The sequence below is a fragment of the Pseudorca crassidens genome, chromosome 11 (assembly GCF_039906515.1).
Source record: "Pseudorca crassidens isolate mPseCra1 chromosome 11, mPseCra1.hap1, whole genome shotgun sequence".
In the NCBI taxonomy this organism is placed as follows: domain Eukaryota; kingdom Metazoa; phylum Chordata; class Mammalia; order Artiodactyla; family Delphinidae; genus Pseudorca; species Pseudorca crassidens.
The window spans coordinates 17,028,648-17,049,278 of record NC_090306.1 but is presented as its reverse complement, the minus strand read 5'-3'; the positions used below and the strand labels follow the sequence as shown (position 1 = coordinate 17,049,278).

Genomic DNA, 20,631 nt, shown 5'->3' with positions numbered 1-20,631 from the left:
AAACACCTGTTAGCAAATAACTTTTCATCTAATCAAGGAGACAGACATGAATGATAAATCGCAAAATAAGGTGCTGTGAAATCACCTTAGAAAAAAAACCCTGAGTCTTCACATACTCAGTTGCGGCACTGCAGTTGTCTTTTTGTTCTCTGGGGAAACATGAAAAATGGAACGCTAAGATTCCCTAGGAATAGAGGAGATGACCGGTAACACCTAACTAGTTAATTCATGGGTTCAGGTATTCCATAGATCAGTATCCAAAATACAACACTCATGGACTGTTTGGGACTGACATAGATCGTTTATCCATAAAGCTAATTTTGTCTCATATAATTTTAACATTGGAAATGACCTTGGCTCAAGCTATTCTGCAGAAGAGCCACTAAGTGCTAATCTGATTTACCTAAATGCAACCAAGCTAGTTTATAGAGCTGATCTATTGGTTAGTAGTCCTTCAAATTAGCTAAAACAAAACAAAAAGGAGGGAGGATTTATTGATGCACCTAACTGAAAAGCCTAGAAGTGGAAATGACATTAAGCAAGATTGTATTCAGGAACAAAAAAAATGTTACCAGAATTATCAAGATTTTCTCCAACTCTCTAACTTTTCTCTCCTTAGTATATTTATTTGATTTTCAGGTTCTGTGTGGTGGTAAAACTCCAGTCTCACATCCTCTCATACTCAGGTCTAGTAGAAAACTACCTACTGCTTTCCTAGAAACTCCAGAAAATATCTCATTGCATCCTATGGGCTCTCACTGAGTTAAAGGCATATCCATGGACAATGTAATATGGCAGATACAAGAGAACCGTAAACATCAACCACTTTCCTTTATACTAGAAGAAATTTAAACTTGAAATGGAAAACCTATCTCATTTCACATATCACACTAATGATAAAGGATTTAAAATACCTTGAATAAATTAAAGTAAAATGAAGTAAAATCTTACATGAAGAAAATTACAAAACGACTAATGATAAATCATAATAAAATAATTTTATATATTATGAAATTTACTAACTAAAGCATTTATATACAGAGATATTTTAATTTCTGGGTGGGAAAACAATATCATAAAGATATACATCCTTCCCAATATAAAATTACTTGAATTCCAAGCAGAATCCGAATGAATTGATGCTTTTGTTTTTGACTGTTTTGGTGGTGGTGGATTTATCCAAGTGCAATGGAATCAGATATTTAAAGTATGATAGTAATATGGTCGTAGTTTTATATTTAAATGCTCACTCTAACTGCTGCATGGAAAATGGACTATTTGTGTCTGTGGCAGGAAGGAGAGCTAAGGAAATGTGGAGAGTCTAGTTAGGAGGAGTAAGGAGGCTACGGCAGTTAAAGGGTTACAGCTGAGGGCGACCTGGACCATGGTGGTGGCAGAGGCAGAGGAGAGAAATAGACTCCTTTGAGATATAGTTAAGAGAAAAATAAGTGATAGGACTCAGGGCTTAAACTATGAACATTTCCAGATGCAGAATGAAAAATTTGGAAGTATTACTACGGACCCTGACACGAGATAGTGATTTCTAGTAGGGAGTGACATGAAACAGACAGATTGCTAGGAAGTATTAGAGAAAGCTTCAAGAAACCCCGGACATCTCAAAAAGATTCAGAAATGATGAGAAGGAAGACTTTGCTCTCATGCACATCTAGCTAAAAGCTTTCAGCAGCTCCTTGCAAAGAAGAAACTAGAAGTTAGCATCGGAATTTTCATTTGTATTTTGCTGCATAGATTACACTTAAGTGTTTAAATATTGTTCCTGTTACAAATGGCATAATGTGAATTCAGTCATGCTTACCTAACCCTATGTCTTCATAAAATCCTAAATAATGAAATCCTCCAGAAACTGATATGCATTAAATATCTCAACCAGGTGAATGCTACCTGAATTGCACTTAAGCTTCTGCTATCCAGAGTAAGGAAACTAGGTGAGCAGTATTTCTCATAGAGTTTTATTTTACCAGGTCCAATTTCTGTATGCTGTATTGACTCCAGAGAAGTAATTATTTGCCCCAGAGGAAGTACGGGAAGCCCACCAGGGAAGCCTTAAAGCTACTCTTTTTAAAATAAAGCCAGGGAAGAGAGCACAGCAAAACAAAATCGCTATTCCAAAAACAAGTTCTGGGTGTCTGAGCAAGACTCCATTTATGCTGCCACTAAAATAATCTCAATGGTCAAGGTTGGATAGGACAGATTCCCTGGTTCACCTAACTACCCAGAGCATTGACTTAGAAGGTAAAATAGGCAATTACCGACAGCCACTCCCCGTGGCAGAAATCACTTTAGTACAACGGCCATACTAATGTCATTTTTTTTTTTTTTTTTTTTTTGCGGTACGCCTCTCACTGCTGTGGCCTCGCCCGTTGCGGAGCACAGGCTCCGGATGCGCAGGCTCAGCGGCCACGGCTCACGGGCCCAGCCGCTCCGCGGCATGTGGGATCTTCCCGGACCAGGGCACGAACCCGTGTCCCCTGCATCGGCAGGCGGACTCCCAACCACTGCGCCACCAGGGAAGCCCAACGAATGTCATTTTATTCAACAAAGAAATAAATATTACTACATCGACTATTTTCATAACACTGTTTTGGAAGAAAATTAGTTAACATCACATATGTAACTTGTTCTCCTTGTCATATATTTGTATTTTATAAGTGTCTGCATATATATATAAATACACATATATATATATATTTAGTATAAAATCCCTGTGTAAAAAGATTTGGCCACCTTTTACATCCTGATTTTGGTGGAGAATGTCAGAAAAGTAAGCCTGTAACTTGATATTTCTAACCTCCACACCACTGTCCCTGCATCCAAGTAGAGCTCAGAGAAAAAGGAGTCTCAGTGGCAACGAGCCAATGGTTTCCTGGGTGGAGACCAGGCAGAGGCGGCTTCGTAGCTCGAGCTGGCCTGCCATGAGTCAACTTCATGCATCCTGATTGCAATCCCTGGAGTCTGAGCCAAAGCAGGATTTGGCAGACACTGTACCAGGGACGTGCATTCACTCTCTTAACTAATCCTTGCAACAACCTCATGAGGTCAGTACTATCACCCCCATGTCACAGGCTAGTGCGTAGTCCAGTTCTAACTGAGACTAGCCTGACTCCAAAGCCCTTTTCTGAAACCATTTCACTATGCTACCTCTCCAGCAGTCTGGTAAACACACAGTATCATCAGGCTTTGGCTTCTGCTCTTGGCAGATTTTGTTCTCAACTCCACACACCTTTGCTCTGGACTCTGATTATTTTAACTGATACATTTTTAAAAAGTGGTCCTATTGATTCTGTTGAAGTTTTAATGGGAAAAAGGAGGAGGGGTATACATTGACAAAAGCATCATAAAATTTGATTGAACTTCTCAGAGTGACTTACTCTCTCCCCAGAGAGAGATCATCTCTCTGCCTTCTCTCTTCCCCCAAATCCTATTCTTTCAGCTCTTCATCCACAGGGGCTAAAGGTACTCTTTGACACGCAGGCTCAGCGGCCATGGCTCACGGGCCCAGCCGCTCCGCGGCATGTGGGATCTTGCCGGACCGGGGCACGAACACGTGTCCCCTGAATCGGCAGGTGGACTCTCAACCACTGCGCCACCAGGGAAGCCCTAAAGCTACTCTTTTTAAAATAAAGCCAGGGAAGAGAGCACAGCAAAACAAAATCTCTATTCCAAAAACAAGTTCTGGGTGTCTGAACAAGACTCCATTTATGCTGCCACTAAAATAATCTCAATGGTCAAAGTCAAAAATCTTTCTCATTATCATCAATGCCATGGGTGGGAATTGTCAACTTAGACTACAAGGTTAATTTTAGAATAGCTACTTCTTTCTTTGGCCATTTCCCGATCAGCAACTCCAAATGTGCGCAGTAAAAAATTAAATCAGAAGCTTAAGATTCCTGTGTTTTTAGGGAGTCATTTACAGTTAACCTAAATGAGTAAAATAGCCCTGCAGAGACTAAGGTAACTATGGTGACTGTTAAGAAGACAGCTTTCTCCAGCTCCAGCTGACTGTTATTGTGAAGGTATGCAAATAGGATCTAGATTTTTCAGGAGAAAATAGAAACCCAAAGTTTTATATGAAATCTCCCTTTTTTGAGAAATCATTGCACCTTTTGTAAATATTAAGCACTATATGTACCAAGTAAAATTCAGGTGACCATATTGTGACCTCTGCTATAAAAGCTGAATTTTCTGGAGCTCTGTTTCTGCACCCTGCACTCCCTCTTCCTGGGATCTTACTACTCCTGTGGCCTCAGTTACCAGCTATGTCCCAGATCTCTCCTCTGAGGTTCTGAGTAGGGAGAATATCTAACCTGGAGAATATCTAACCTGGACATCTGGCTGGTATCTCAAACTCACCATGTCTAAAATTGAAGTTATTACCTAATCTTTCAAGTAAATCTATTCTTTCACGCAGTGTTTCTGATTTTAGTACACTGCATGACCATCTGCCTAGGTGCCCAAACTAGGTACCAAAACTACTCTTCTCCACACCCAATAAACTTCAAGTTCTCCACTCCCAATCAACTCCAGGTCCTGTGAAGTCTTTTTTTTTTTTTTGCCAATTGTATTTATTTATTTTTATTGAAGTATAGTTGATTTGCAATGTTGTGTTAGTTTCTGGTATACAGCACAGTGATTCAGTTATATATATATATATATGTATATATTCTTTCCCAGATTCTTTTCCCCTATATATTATTACAAAATATTAAGTATACAATACAATAGGTCCTTGGTGGTTATCTATTTTATATATAGTAGTATGTATATATTAATCCCAAACTCCCAGTTTATCCCTCCCTCCACTTTCCCCTTTGGTAACGGTAAATTTGTTTTCTATGTCTGTGGGTCTCTTTCTGTTTTGTAAATAAGTTCATTTGTATCTTTTTTTTGTTTTTAGATTCCATATATAAGCCATATCATATGATATTTGTCTCTCTCTCTGGCTTACTTCACTTAGTATGATAATCTCCAGGTTTATCCATGTTGCTGTAAATGGCATTATTTCATTCTTTTTTATGGCTGAGTAATACTCCATTGTATATATGTACCACATCTTCTTTGTCAACTCTTAAACACATCTCACTACCCACTTCTCTCTAATCCCATTGCTATCACTCTAATGCAAATTGCCACCATCTCTTGCATAGATTACATTGGAGTCGCTTTTTTTTTTTTAACTGAGGTTGGGTTTTATAGCCAGCATATAAGTGGAAAATCTTGGTCAAAATGTATGTGTCAACCCTCATGCACATTCACAGTGAGATACTCAGACTATGGAAAGACCAATTGTAGGAAATGCAGTCCTCTAGTTCCTTCTCATTCTAAGGCATCCTCTCTTCTCACTGAGTGGATCCTCTCAAGCTATTTAAATTTTTCTCTCTTGTTCTACCTTCTCTTTGTCTAGCAGATATAATTTAATTTTCAGAACTTAAATGTTCATATGATGCATATCCAAAAACTGTAAACACATCATCTTTAGTCTCATCCCTTCTTTCTCATGATTGAGTAATATTCCATTGGGCATACGTATACCACATTTTCTTTATCTATTCATCCATCAGTGGATACTAAGGTTGTTTCCACAACTTGGCTATTATAAATAATGCTCCAATGAACATGGAAGTACAGTTACCTTTTTCAGTTAGCATTTCTATTTCCTTCAGATAAATACCCAGAAGTGCAATTGCTGAATCATATGATAGTTTTATTTTTTATTTTTTGGATTGTTTTCCATAGTGACTACATCAATTTAGTGTTCAAAGATTCTCTTTTCTCCACATCCTCACCAACACTGGTTATTTTTTGTCTTTTTGATAATAGCCATTCTAACAGGTGTGATGTGATATCTTTTGGTGGTTTTGATTTGCATTTCCCCGATGATTAGTGATGTTAAATACCTTTTCATGTACCTGTTGGCCACCTGTATGTCTTCTTTGGAAAAATGTCTATTCCAATCCTCTGCCAATTTTTAAATCAGATTGTTTTGTTTTGTTTTTTTTTGCTATTGAGTTATATGTTTCTTATATATTATCACATATATGATTTGCAAATATTTTCTCCCATTCATAGGTTGCCTTTTTATTTTGTTGATGGTTTCCATTTCTGTGCAGGAGCTCTTTAGTTTGAAGTAGTCCCACTTGTTTATTTTTGCTTTTGCTGCTTTTGCTTTTGTTGTTAAATCCAAAAAAAACGTTGCCAAGACTGATGTCGAGAAGTTTGTTTCCTATGTTTTCTTCTAGGAGTTTTATGGTTTCAGGTCTTATGTTTAATCTTTAATCCATTTTGAGTTAATTTTTGTGTATGATATGAGAGAGTGGTTTCATTTCATTCTTTTGCATGTGGTCGTCCAGTTTTCTCAACACAATTCATTAACAAGACTGTCCTATCCCCATTGTATATTCTTGGCTCCTTTGTCATAAATTAATTGACCATATCAGTATGCATGTATTTCTGGGCTCTCTATTCTGTTCCATTGATCTATGTGTCTGTTTTTATGCCAATACCATACATTTTGATTACTATAGCTTTGTAACATAATTTGAAATCAAAATGTGTGAGCCCCCTGCTTTGCTCTTTCTCAAGATTTCTTTGGCTGTTTGGGGTCTTTTGTTGTTCCATTCAAATTTTAGGATTGTTTGTTCTATTTCTGTGAAAATGCCATTAGAGTTTTGATAGGGATTACATTGAATCTGTAGATTGCTTTGGGTAGTATGGACATTTTAACAATATTAATTCTTCCAATCCATGAACACAGACTATCTTTCCATTTCTTTGTGTCTTCTTCAATTTCTTTCATTAATATCTTACAGTTTTCAGTGGATATGTCTCTTACCTCCTTGGTTAAATTGATTCCTAGTATTTTATTCTTTATATTGATTTTTTTATCCTTTAGCTTTACTGAATTCATTTATTAGTTCTAACAGTTTTTTGGTGGAGTTTTTAGGATTTTCTATATATAATGTCATGTCATCTGAAAATAGTGACAGTTTTACTTCTTCCTTTCTGATTTCCTCTTATTTCTTTTTCTTGGGAGATCATTCTCTATATCTAGTTGTGTTCATTCTATCATTACATGTATTTAATTCATCACTCTCAAAGTCCTTTAATTACTTGTTTCATAGTGACTTTCCCTGCTAGAATGTAAACTTCACAAAGTCAAGAATTCTGATCACAGTACCTGACATACTGCATTTAATTCTCCATTTTAATCCTGTTTCTGTAGTCACAACAACAACCCATGCATAATACACTACAGACAATGGACAAGTGAGAGCATAGAAATGAACTATATAGGGAAAGGCATTCTCTTTACCTTAAGAAGAAAAAGATCAAATGTTAATAACATGTTCATTGCTGCTCTAATAGCATTGAGAAGAAAACCGGAGATTATCTATGGAAGGGATAAAGTCTTACATTCTAGAATTTGTGACTGATAGGCAGGCTTCAAAACCTCAGATTCCATTCCTCCTCTCTTGCCCTTCTCAATATTCCATTTTTCATAGAGCAAACTGAGAAATCTTTTCAGAGCATAAATAAGATCACATTACTACCCTGCATAAAACCATTCAATGACTTTCCAATGTAACCAGGATAAAATGCAAGTTCTCAACCAGGTTTTCTATGATTTGTTCTCTGCTTTTGTCTCTGACTTTCTCCCCTCCAGACTTCTTATTAGTTGTGCTCTGGGCCCTAAGCACATTGGTCTTTCTGTTCCTGTGTGAGTTAAAGGCATTTCTCTCTTTTCTCCCAGATCTTCAAGTGTTGCCTCTTTTTCATTATTTCTGTCTCAATTCAAATAATACTTCCTCAGAGTCATCTTTCTTGCCCTCCCCAGCTAAAGCACCCATTTCTATCAAGTAGCATTCTCTACCACTGTGTTTTTTCTTCTTCAGAAACTTAGCTGCCCCGGAAATAATATAATTTGTTTATTGGCTTACATGGTTAATGTCTATCTGTTCACACAAGGGCAGCAACTTGTCTACTGATTATTGAAAATCACTTCAGCTCCTATAATAGCAGTACACAGTAGGTGCTCCCTATATACGTTAACAGAATCTTTCTGGATATGCAGGTGCAGGCTAAACAAGCCTTTGAAATCCTAAAGACCTCCAAGAAGATTGCCAAATAGCAAAGCAAATATGTGGTTTTCTAAATGTATCTGGTGACCTCTGCTGGAATATTTACCAAGGAAACCAAATATGAATTTTCATTTTTTTCTTAATTTCCTTCTCACTATTTTTTTGTTATTCTCACAGTTATGGTTTATTACAGGGAAAAGATAGAGATTAAAATCAGCCAAGAAGGGTTTCCCTGGTGGCACAGTGGTTGAGAGTCCGCCTGCTGATGCAGGGGACACGGGTTCGTGCCCCGGTCCGGGAAGATCCCACATGCCGCAGAGCGGCTGGGCCTGTGAGCCATGGCCATTGAGCCTGCGCGTCCGGAGCCTGTGCTCTGCAATGGGAGAGGCCACAACAGTGAGAGGCCTGCGTACCGCAAAAAAAAAAAAAAAAAAATTCAAGAAAAGTAAGCTTCCTTTTTACTCCTCTTCTCTCCAATAGTAACCACTGCTCTTAGGGGAAGCTTTTAGGTGACCACTATATGTCTTATAAATAAGGCTGGAAGTTATTAAAGAGGTCAATATAGTGCCAGGCACTGTACTAAGTCTCTTACACAAATGATCTCATCCTCACTTTAGTAAGAATATCAAAACTTAGTTAAGCAATTGGCTTGAGGTTACAGAGCTGATAAGTGGCAGATTGGACTTGCCCTCACAAGTGATGACCTTACAACCAAGCACGTGATACCTGGCACATACTGTGAATGAATAAAGTCTCACAGTGTAATTTGGATAATGTGGACCAGCTATCCTGGGGCTTGTTCAATCCTGGAGGAACCACTCTCAGGGTTGCTGAGACTAGACACTGCAGACTTCAAGCTCTATCACAACCCTGTCACCCTGTTCTCACTTCCTGTCAACATGTCCTTCTGTTTGGTTTTATTGGAATTTTTATTTGCAGGACTCACAGGGCTTATGTTAACACAAGCAAGTCATTTTGTGAAGCGGAAAGTCATTTTCGATCATTTGGGCTCCTATTTTTATTATTCTAGTACTTGAATTTTTTGATTAGCCACTTAACTTTTTTCCCACCACTTGAATGAATGGATAATAAACTATATACTTAAATTTACAAAGATAAGAATCAAATACGTCACTGAATCATGGAAGAGATTTTTAATCTACTTGATTCACATTGATTTATTAATATCAGATAATGAAATATGGTTTTCTCTATCTCGAGTCATTAAAATATGCCTAAGTAGGTAAGGCCCCCTGTACAGAAAATGGCTAAAGACCTTATTAAAGATTCTAACCTTTCTAACTCTAAAATGTTAGAATCTTTCATTAAGTTTTAGTACTAAGAAGTAACAAATAAGATTAGTTACAATAAATAGTAAAAAATTAAAATAGTAAAAGTACTAACAAGTAACAAACTATTCTATGAGAATTCTGCTCATGTTCTAACGTGAAGGATATTTTGCGTGAATTTCAATTCTGCCGCTATATGGAATAATAATGTAAACGTATCGATTGTAGGCTAAAACTGTAAAGTAAGAGGTTTCAAAACATTCATTTTGTGAATGTCTTTACTCCCTTTAGGAGCAATATAGAGTGTAGTTGTGTGTGTAAATAAATTAGCACATACATGCTTATATACATACAAACACATGGGAAAAAATATATATTTATAGCATTTATTGACAGGCAGATCCTGGTCATATTTCAGAACTTAATGTCTTTTGCAATTTTCTTCCCATATTTGAACACTTTTACATCCATTGAATTATTTTTTATCAATTTGATAATATTTGAGGTAATTATACAAATATGACTAAAATTAATTTCTACAACCTCATTAAAATGATGGTCTGATGATAATGGGTCAGTCAAAATTACGTTCTTTGTTATACTCAAAGACATCCTGGCATTTTCATAGGGAAATTTTTAAGAAAAGTAATTAAGGAAAGGGGAACCAAGATCGATGCCTCTCATCAAAATTAGATTTGTCAATGTAGAATAAAATAAGTAGAAATAATTTTTCTTAGTGATCTAGAAATGGGAATCAAGAGAAAAAATAATACTTACTTAGGAAATCTAAAGAGATTTAGAGCTTAGAAATACATCCCAGTCAATTCTACGTGTAACGTACAGCGGTCTGCAAAATTTATAAGGGGAACTGCTACTCCTGGATCACATTGGAAGTGATGAAATAAGTACTGATGACTGTGTGAGTCTAGGAGTTTGGTCAAGAGGACAAGGGCTAAATGTCCGGACTCGCGTCATGATCGGCCTGTGAAGATTCCATTATCCCAGGGGGTGCTTACCTAAGCCCCAAACTGGAGGGTTTTACTTGTGATTGCTCTGGGTTGTTTGGGTAGATATTGATCAGAGATAGTGTCCTCACTGGACCGTCCCAGAAAGACTGTAAAAGGAGCCGAGAATTCTGCCTTCCATTGGAAATTCTCTGGGAAGGCCATGAGATTTCTTTCTGCTGGTTTATTCCTCTGAGAAGCTACCAAAGCCTGTGATCTACTAGCTCTGAACCTCTGAGTCCCCAACGTGCACCGCTCCTAGGATTACAGTTCATTGAAAGAGGGATTCAAAAGTGCCAGAGAACTGAAGGAAGAATGCTCCGAGGCCGATCCCTATCTGTGACATCCCTGGGTGGGCTTCCCCGGTGGGAAGCCGGACTCCCTGTGGAGGATTTACTGCTCTTTGAAGTCGCTTGGGAAGTGACCAATAAAGGTTGGTACTGCCCCTGAGGTGGTTATTTGACAGATTGCTGAAGAATGTAGATTAGGATTTCACAGAATGCTCTCTAGTAAGGATGAATTGCCAGTGAGTGAGGAAAGTATTCAAACCGAGTATGTTTAGATCATGTGTAACCTTGTCTATTTCGACAAGGTTGAAATGAAAGGCAATGAAACCTTAAACTGGTGGATGTGTGGAAGGAAGAGAAAACTGAAAATATTAGTCATGGCCAGAGAATGTGTATTTAAATTAAAATTTGAAATCCGTGTTATGACAAGACAGGACTATAGAGTTAATATTTACCTTTCTGGTCTTATGATTTTTCTCAGCAAAGAAAAGCACACTTTTGTACTTTATTTTAGGAAGAACTGTGCCTGATCAGGACCAATTAGAAACTTTAACCCCACACTCCGTTAGCGATTATATGAAATATTTAACAATATTTCTAATAATTCAAGATTAGCTTGGAATTAAAGTTTTAACTTAGAACCAGTTCAGAAGGCATAATATTGAGCTCCTATTAAGAAGAATGCATGTAATTTTTTCTTCAATACTATATAAACATAGAAATTATAAAATAAGAAAGGAAATCAAATTGCCAAATCTAAAACAATTTCCTAATAAGGTATAGTATCACTTACACTGGATTGGAGATGGCAAGGCAGAGAACTGTGACCTAAATGATTTTTATGATAAAGGTATCTGTAAAATTATTAAAAAACAGTTCCTCGTGGATTGATATTGTCTAGTTTAAAAGTGTCAAGACTATTACCACTAATACTGAAGGAATATTGGTAAAGAAAAAGGAACCGTTCTGAAGGTTGAGTTCTTCAAGGTCATGAAAAACCAGGCCAAAAGATTGATGGGTAAGGCAGTGATAACTTGTGGAATTTAAAGGATCTGAAATGATAACATGTGATGTGATCTATTACATGTTCATCTTTTTGAAATTTATTTTTTTGTTTTTTTTTTATGACATGTTTATTGCAGTAGTCTAAAGGATCTGAAATAAACATGAATGTGATACATTACTTCTTCCTTTTAGCTAATCAGAGCCAGCAAAACCTCAAAATCAGAGAAATTGTATTTAGAATCTGATTTTTACCTTATGCTCAAAGCTCTCATGTGTATGCATTCATAAAATTCATAAAATCATAAACTAAAAATTAAAAATGAATTCTTCTTATTTAGAAATGCACGGAATGAATGTCAGAGAACAAATCACAGTCTTCCTCTTTGCAGTTTACTGAGGAAGAAGGGGACAGAAACCTTAATATGGAAGCATGAAGTATTATACCAATAGCTGTTCCTACTGTTCTTTTTCCAGTCCAAGGTTTTTAAATATGCCCAAAGCTCCTGGGAACAGAGCCATCTCTACTACATATGAATCCCAGACTGTGCCTTGAAATAGAGGTCGTTTTCTTCAGAGTAAGCAGGAACTCAAGGATATAGCTTATTGGTGGAAAAAACTGGCGGGTACTCTTTTGCACCAAGAATCAGTTCAGAAGACCTCTGTGTGGGTTCTCCTGAGCAGAGCCCCTCTCCTTCCTTCTAGCAAACATTGCTGGGGCATTGTCTCCCGGTGCTGGGCACACACGGGTGAAACTGTCTATCCCACAGATCTTGTATCCTGACTACATGTATGCAGCTCTCAGGGCCTAGAACAGTGCCTGGCGCATAGAAAATGCTCAATGGGTTTTTTCTTTTGCATGAAGGAATGAATACATTTATTTTTCAACCTCCAAGTTGCCTTCGATACTTATTTTCTTTCATTTCCCATGCAAGAGGAAGGGAATTTTCTTGTCAAGATGGGACCCACAGAGTGACTTACCCAAATTGATATCATTTCCAACATACCTTTAATATTTATCATGGTCATTTTTTTTTTTCGGTATGCGAGCCTCTCACTGTTGTGGCCTCTCCCGTTGCAGAGCACAGGCTCCGGACGTGCAGGCTCAGCGGCCATGGCTCACGGGCCCAGCCGCTCCGCGGCATGTGGGATCTTCCCGGACCGGGACACAAACCCGTGTCCCCTGCATCGGCAGGCGGACTCTCAACCACTGCGCCACCAGGGAAGCCCCCATGGTCATATTTTTAAGAAATTTTTATATAAATGGACAATTATTGTGTCCATCCCTGACAAGACATTGACACTACAGTCTCTTTGAAAAACTTTACTTTGAACTTTTACTTCCCTGCAGTTCATGGCAGTGATAGGAAGCATCTCTGAGATCATGACTCCAACTCCCCCACTTCATAGATGAAAAGGATGCCTACAAGGTATTAAATGATCAAGCAAATGGCAGGGTTGGGACTAGCATTTAGGTCTCCTCCGGGTCCACTTCTCTTTTTTATTACCACACAAGCATTAAAAATTAAAATGTCCAGTTTCTAAGGAAGTGCCCTGTAGGTGAAAGGACACAGGACTTTAGTCAAAAAGGTCAGGGTTTTCTAAGACTTAGAAAAAAATCCCTTAAACTGTCTGAATATCAGTTTATTCATGATAAAATGAATGTAGTATGCTCCAGCCATCTTACAATGTTTTGTGGAAACAACAAAATGTATTCATATCCAAGAAGACAAAAGATTTCTTAGGGGAAAAAGATTCCTAACTGCCAGAATTTTGCCCATAAACAATGGAAATGTGTAAAATATAACAAACAGGAGAGTCATAGTTAAATTATTGGGTGTTAATTCTCAGACGTCAAAATAACCTTTTCTACTTGTTCACATTAACCTTGAAATTTATTGCTCTCATTCAGTAAAGATTCATCAAGTGTCTACTGGGTATCAGACACTGGAAAACAAGGGGCTTAGAATTTGACAATACAGAATTGATTCCCAATCTTCCAGAATTTATGAACTTGTAGGAAGATGGACATTGAACATGCAATTGTAGTCAAATGTAATGAGTGTAAGAGTGAGAACAAGGTGCTCTAGGACTATAAAGGCAGACCTCATTTTACTGTTTCGCTTTCTTGTACTTAGCCAATGTTGCATTTTTCTTACAAATTGAAGGTTTGTGGCACCCCTGCATCAAATTTCGTGTCTCTGTGTCACAGTCTAGTAATCCTCACAATATATCAAATTTTTCATTATTAATGTATTTGTTATGGTGATCAGTGATCTTTGATGTTACTACTGCAAAAAGATTACCACTCACTGAAGGCTCAGATGATGGGCAGTCTTTTTTAGTAATAAGGTATTTTTAAATTAAGGTATGTACATTATTTTTTTTAGACAAATGCTATTGCATGCTTAACAGATTGTGGTATAGTGTAAACATACCTTTTATAGGCACAGGGAAACCAAAAAATTCATGATTCTCTTTATTGCAACACTCGCTCTATTGAGCTGGCCTGGAGCACAGCCTACAATTACCTCTGAGGTCTGCCTGTAATTTATTGGGGATGGGGGAGATTTTTACCTAGTTGGAGGCTTGGGAAGAACCTTTGATGAAAAGACATTTGAGCTGACACCTGAAGGATGAATAGCTGTTGGGTAGAGATGAGGTGGTGATAAAGAGGGGACAGAGTTCTATGCGTGGGAACTGTACATGCCAAGGTGCAGAGGTGAGGAAGTATACTCTGTTCAATGATCTGAGGGAAACTCAGTTGCGGAAAAGGAGTGGAGCATGAGAGGAGACAAGAGAGACCAGCAAGGGCTGGACTGTGGAGTGTATGGTGAGTTAAGAGCCTTAAGGAGTTACATTTCCAATCCACGAAGGATGAGAAGCCATTGAAGTTCTAGATAATGGGAAGTGTTAAGGAGTCAGATGTGGTTTTTTTAAATTTTTTTTTAACTGAATGAAAAATTCTTTAAATTCTATAGTGCTTTACAGTTTGCAACTTTCACACACATGATTTCATATAATCCCGTAATAACTTTTTCCCCCGACCCCTACATTGCTCCTCCCCCCTTCCATCTCCCCACTGGTAACCACTCATTTGTTCTCTATGTCTTTGTGTCTGCTTCCTTTTGGTTTTATTCACTAATTTGTTGTATCTTTTAGATTCCACACATAAGCGATATCATACAGGATTTGTCTTTCTCTCTCTCACGAATTTCACTTAACATAATGCCTTCCAAGTCCATCCATGTTGCTGCAAATGGCACAATTTCATTCTTTTTTCATGGTTGAGTAGCATTCCATTGTATATATACACCACAAAAAGCACTATTACTAGTTGCGGGACAGGCTAGCAGGAAAGTAACTGTGCCATGGTCTAGGATGGAGAGTTTTGCCCCAATATTGGAGATAAGCTTTACTCTCAACTTCTTTGCTACAATCATTTCTTCTATACAAACTTGCCCAAATCATTGTAGATTGTGGACCAATGACCATGTGGAGGATATTTAGGGTCATTAAAAAGAGTTTAATGAATGTTGTCAAAAATAACGTATGCTAATCTAATAAATGTGAACACTTCGGAAATTTAGTCAATAAATGGATGCTTTCCTCTAAAAGTTGACTAAAAGCAATTTGTTTTAGCACCAAGCCAGTGTCAACTGAAAAAAAGATTGCACAACCTAAAAGTTGAGAACTGTGTTTTATTCAGCAGACTTTCTGAAGACTATAGCCTCTCAGTTCACTCTGAGGGAGTGTTCCAAAGAGGTAAGGCAAGGGCCAGGATATATAGCAATTTTTGCTGGAAAAAAAAAAAAAACATGAACATGTAGTCAGACATCAAAAGGTTACTGCTAATTACAAAGACAGACATCTCAAGTTAATGACTTTAAGTATTTTCTATGTTTGGAAAGATGCAAGAGACTGGGCTTGCAGAAATCATTGAAATCATTGATTTCAATGATTGAAATATTCCTTTGATATGATTCTTAACTATCTAGGGCCAGTATCCTGTTTTTCTCCATCCTGAATTCCCCTCAGGGTGTACCATCGGGGCAGGTGGTGGCTGATAACTTCATGCACAAAACATCCTTTGTTTACTGAAATGGCAGGTGACATTCTTTGTCCACACCAGCTTATTGCCTGACATAATATTTCTCCCTGCTCCCTCCTCAAACTGGACACCATAGTTCAGTTCTGGGTTACATGGTACAAAAGGCACATGGAATAATTCAGAAAACTACAGTCAGAAAGATGTTGTAGAAACATTATGATCAAGTCCACTACTGCAATCTGAGGCAGGAGTTCTAAAGGTGGAGACCTTGATGAAAGTGAACTTCCAGGAGTTTGCAAACCTTCCAAAATTGTATGTGAATATTGTGTGCTCATATGTGTATATTGTGTGCTCATACGTGTACGTGCTTTGTCAGAGACAAGGACTGAATGATTTCATCAGATTTCCAAAGGTCCCTGCGATTGATGTGAGAACCACTGCTCTAAAGTTCCCTTAACCTTGGGTTCCTTTTTATTAACTCAGAATGTTTAGAGCCAAAATAAAAAAGCTATTTCCCCTAAGTGCTGTTTTCCAAATGGCCTTTCTCGAGAGCAGAGTAGAAAGGATTCCACCTTCCCCAAGACTTAAAGATGTGTGATACTGCTCACTTTCTCCCTCTGCCCCTCCCACCACCATTTTCAAAGATTCATCAGTATGTTGTTCAATAGAGTTACAGTTGGCTGTCCGTATCCACGGTTCCACATCTGCGGATTCAACCAACTCTGGATCAAAAATAGTCGAAATAAAATTCCAGAAAGCTCCAAAAAGCAAACCTTGAATTTACCACGTACCAGCAAACTAGTTACACCCCCATTTACATTGTGTTAGGTGTTATAAGTAACCTAGAGATGATTTAAAGTATATAGGAGGATAGGCATAGGTTATATGCAAATACTATGCCATTTTATGTAAGGGATTTGAGCATCCTTGGATTTTGGTATCCACAGTGGTGGTTGGGGAGTGGTGTCCCCAAAACCAACCTGCTGTGGGTACCAAGGGACAATTATACTTACAATACTGCTATCTAAAATTTGTGGGCTCTGGAGTCAGACTGCCTGGATTGTAATCCCAACTCCATCATTACCTTTGTAATATTGGATCCATCTCATAGCCTCTCTGTGTCTCAGTTTCCCCATCTAAAAATAAAGATAATAATAGCACCTTCCTTAATAGTGTTGTGAAAACTAGAAGAAACACCAACTGTAAATCACTTAGAACTGTGCTTAGCAGCTATTAACACTCTGTTACCTTATTGTTATCTCTTATAAAGTTTATTCATAAAATGGGGACATTCATTTTCACACTAGCTCTCACTTTGAGCAATTGCATGTTTCTATTTTTAAATGCAGAAGAAGAAAGAGAAAAACAATACATGGATCAAAGTTACTACAATCATGGGCAACGCTGTAATTAGAGGTTGGGGTTTCTTTGCCTGGTGTGGATATGCAGTGGCCATGTCATGTCAAAAGCATCCTGAACCACACCACATGAAACACACAGTCTCTGTAAGAACCACGCTTATCACACACATACGTTCAAGATGAGTACTGTCTCTCCACTTCCCTTTCATCCAGATTGCCATGACTAAGCCCTTCCTGTATAAAATATTCAGAGCTGCCGCTGTGGATGTAATCAGGGTGGGGCGTGCTTGTGGGCATGCTCTTAGTGTATCATCTCCCACTGCCCAGGACTGCGGCTGCTTTGATTTGAACCACAGACCCAGCTGACTGCTAGGTACACGAACATTTGGTGGCCATCGTCACCAGTAGCATTTAATCTCTTTCCTACCAAGACCTGCTGCCTCAGAGAATGATGTCTAACTGTGTAATGACTACCCCTGCTTCTGTAACTGTGTCTTGGGACAGGAGGGTCAGATTAGTAGCTATCCACACTGAAATCATAGACTTCTAAATTCTCTTTTAACCATTTAAATACAGTGAAGAGTCTATATATATATATACTTACATTTATATATTATAACATATATCTCCTTTTTATGGTTGGTGTCCACCTTCCATACTGCCTTGGAATTCTGCTTTTAACAATATCAGCAGTGTTTCTAGATAAAAACTTGAGGTTTTAGCTACTTCATTGACATATATGCTATGATAGCTCATCTTTTCTTTCTGACGAAAGGCTTGATACTTTGCCCTCACACTACAGACAGCTTCCATGTTGTTTCAGGAAAGTATAGATCAATAACAGACAAAGTACATGTTTGAAAGTGAAGGGTAAGTCCAAATTCAATGACCTACACTGTGGTAAAACAATTCATTAAAAAATGTGTGTTGGTGAACCTTTGGTTTGTACTCCAGATTTGAAAATAGGAATGACCCTATTTCTCAGCTATCATACTCATCTTTCATGAGCATGCCAAGAGAGGAGTTTGGGGTATAAGGTGGTAAATAGAGTGAAAATTAAGGAAAGTCGTTGGCATATAAATCTGGGAAGGACAGGGAGGGCCTGAAATGGAGCTTGAACCTGTGAAATAGCAGTAAGAGGACCTCCCCATAGAAAGACTGTACGGGGAGAAGCCTGGGAGGAGGGAAGTTTTATTTACAATCAAGTCTCAACCAATAGGGGATGAAATTTTTTAAAATTTTATGTTTTTATTCCTGATAGACTGAAAGAACATAGCCATAGTATTTGTAAACACTCTAAGGCTATTTGGGGACTATTTATCTCAAGGTTGAAGTCCTCAAATGGGAAAAAGAAGCAGCAGATTGATTGTGTCTATCTTTGCATTTCAATTCTCAAATCTAACCATGTATTTTTTTTGAAATGAAAAATTTCTCTTCTCCCTTACATCCTTTAGTAAATAAAAATATGTTTGCATTAACCCGAGTGTATTTTAATTTGCAACACATAATCTAACAAGCAAGGATGTTCAAAGGTCTCTGGGCAAGGTACACAGTTGCAAATAAAAGAGAGTTTTCAAGACCTGAAATGTGAATAAGACATTTAATAAGTGTATGCCATCAGAACCCGATAACATAGTCCCCTGGATAATATAAACATGAAGGAAAATAGTCTACAAAGAGGAGGAATTATTTGGAGATTTTCAATTTTTATTGACAGTGGGCTTGAATAAAGCTTATATAAATATATATACCTTTAAATATGCTGCTAAGATGTGACTCCAAGACGTTAGAGAAAAGTTCTTCTTTTTAGTTGCTCTTGCGAACTATTTCTCTAATTTTTTTTTTCCTCAACAAGTGGTTTTGACGGTTCCTAAATTTTTCTGGAATTTGGGGAAATATTTAGGCATCCTTGAGGTTGGCATCAATTTATGTAGACTCAGATTCGTGGTTGAATGGTTAAGTGAATCCTGTCCTGGTGCAGTCTGAAAGGCTCTGCTTGCAGGTTTGCAGAGCCTCTTTCTGGTCCCACGCGGTCCTCATCTGAGGACACGCTGTCCCCACCTGAGCTGAGATTGATAGTGTCCTTATTATCAGATTCTGCTCAAGTGACAGTTTAAGTTTCTTTTAGGTATGGTCAAAAAGTTTTTTCTTAAAGATCAAGTTTCTAAGGACAATACATTTATGTAGGCTTATATGAAAATTACATGTAATATTTATATGTTGGGAGTTACATTAGCTCTTTTCTTTTATAAATTAATGAACCCAGTTGTATCATGTAATACTATTAACATTTGCCTTTTGTGTCTCACCTCTCAAAAGGCAATTTACCAAAGTGTGTATTTTGAGTGATTCAGACTTTTAAAAAAATAGGCAAATGGCAATTCTACCTTTTGGCTCTCAGTTATGACTATCAGTAAGATTTATTATTAAAGGTCTACTTTATTGAAATAAGAAATTTAAGAGATGCAGTAGCTATCAGACCCTACATCCTGAAGAATTGAAATACCTTATGAAAAACCATGATGAAAAATAAGACTTTTCCTTCTTAATATACAAGTAACAAAATTGTCCTTGGAAGTGGGGTTGATGATTGGTGCCAGAATCTGTATTGGCTTGGGAATTTTATACAGGATTTCTTGAGTCGTTCCTTTGCCTGTGGTTCATGGACAAAGATCGCTCAAGAAATTGATTCACATTGTTTTCATATTCTCATATGAGGTGATTGCCTTGAGCTGGCACGGGAAATATTCTGTCTAGTTTACTGAAGGCCTTTTTCCCCTCGGTCCTCTCTATTCCTCCCCCCTGTTTACTGAACCCCTCCTTTTGAATGCCTAGGACTCTCTGCTCCCAAAATAGAGCCTTGCCTCTGACTGTTCTCTCTGCCTAAAAATTTCTTCCCCATGATATCCACTTGCCTGATTTCCTTACCCTTTTAAGTACTCACTCCAAATATCACCTTTTCAATGAGGCCTAATTTTTAATACTGCTGCTCCAACCTGCCCTTCCTCCCCAAGTGATGTACTGTTTTAGCCCCCTTGAACAGGTGAGCCAATTGAGCCTTAGACAGGTTACGTGAGTTAACTAGTTCAATTAAAGTTGGTTACAATTTTTCACCACCATAATTCTTTAATAAATATCCTTATACACACATCTTCTTATTTTTCCCCCAGGACAGTTTTCCAGAGGTAAACATGCTGGGTATAACAGTCTGCATATTTTCCAAGAGTATACATATTTTTTGGCTTTGTGTTTTAATAGTGGTAGCAGCAATGCCAGAGAGGCAAAATGAAATACCATATGAAAACTTGTATTTGTTTCATTGGGTTTGACATGAGGATTGGGCCAAGCATCCCCCCCCTCAAAATCCATCAGCTTCTCCTTGTCAAAAGGTACTTGCTTGGTCCCTAGAAGGGAAGAGGCTCTTTATCCTGGGAGACTTACAATTTGAGCAGTGGCTGTTACTTGGTCGTATTTTATCCCCTTGGACCACGGTTGGAGAAGGGGTGAAATGTGATTACTGCTGCTGAGGGCATGTGTCATG

At 37.9% G+C, this 20,631-nt stretch overlaps 1 protein-coding gene across 1 annotated transcript in view; it reads left to right on the top strand.

The window, feature by feature from the left end:
* The first annotated feature begins 10,503 nt into the window (after nt 1–10,503).
* GYS2 (glycogen synthase 2) overlaps nt 10,504–20,631 on the top strand; it is a 60,518-nt gene continuing 50,390 nt past the window's right edge. Inside the window, exon 1 of the mRNA XM_067695870.1 lies at nt 10,504–10,822. Within this exon, the coding sequence (XP_067551971.1) occupies nt 10,705–10,822 (118 nt within the window). The 5' untranslated portion in view covers nt 10,504–10,704. The remainder of the gene's footprint in view (nt 10,823–20,631) is intronic.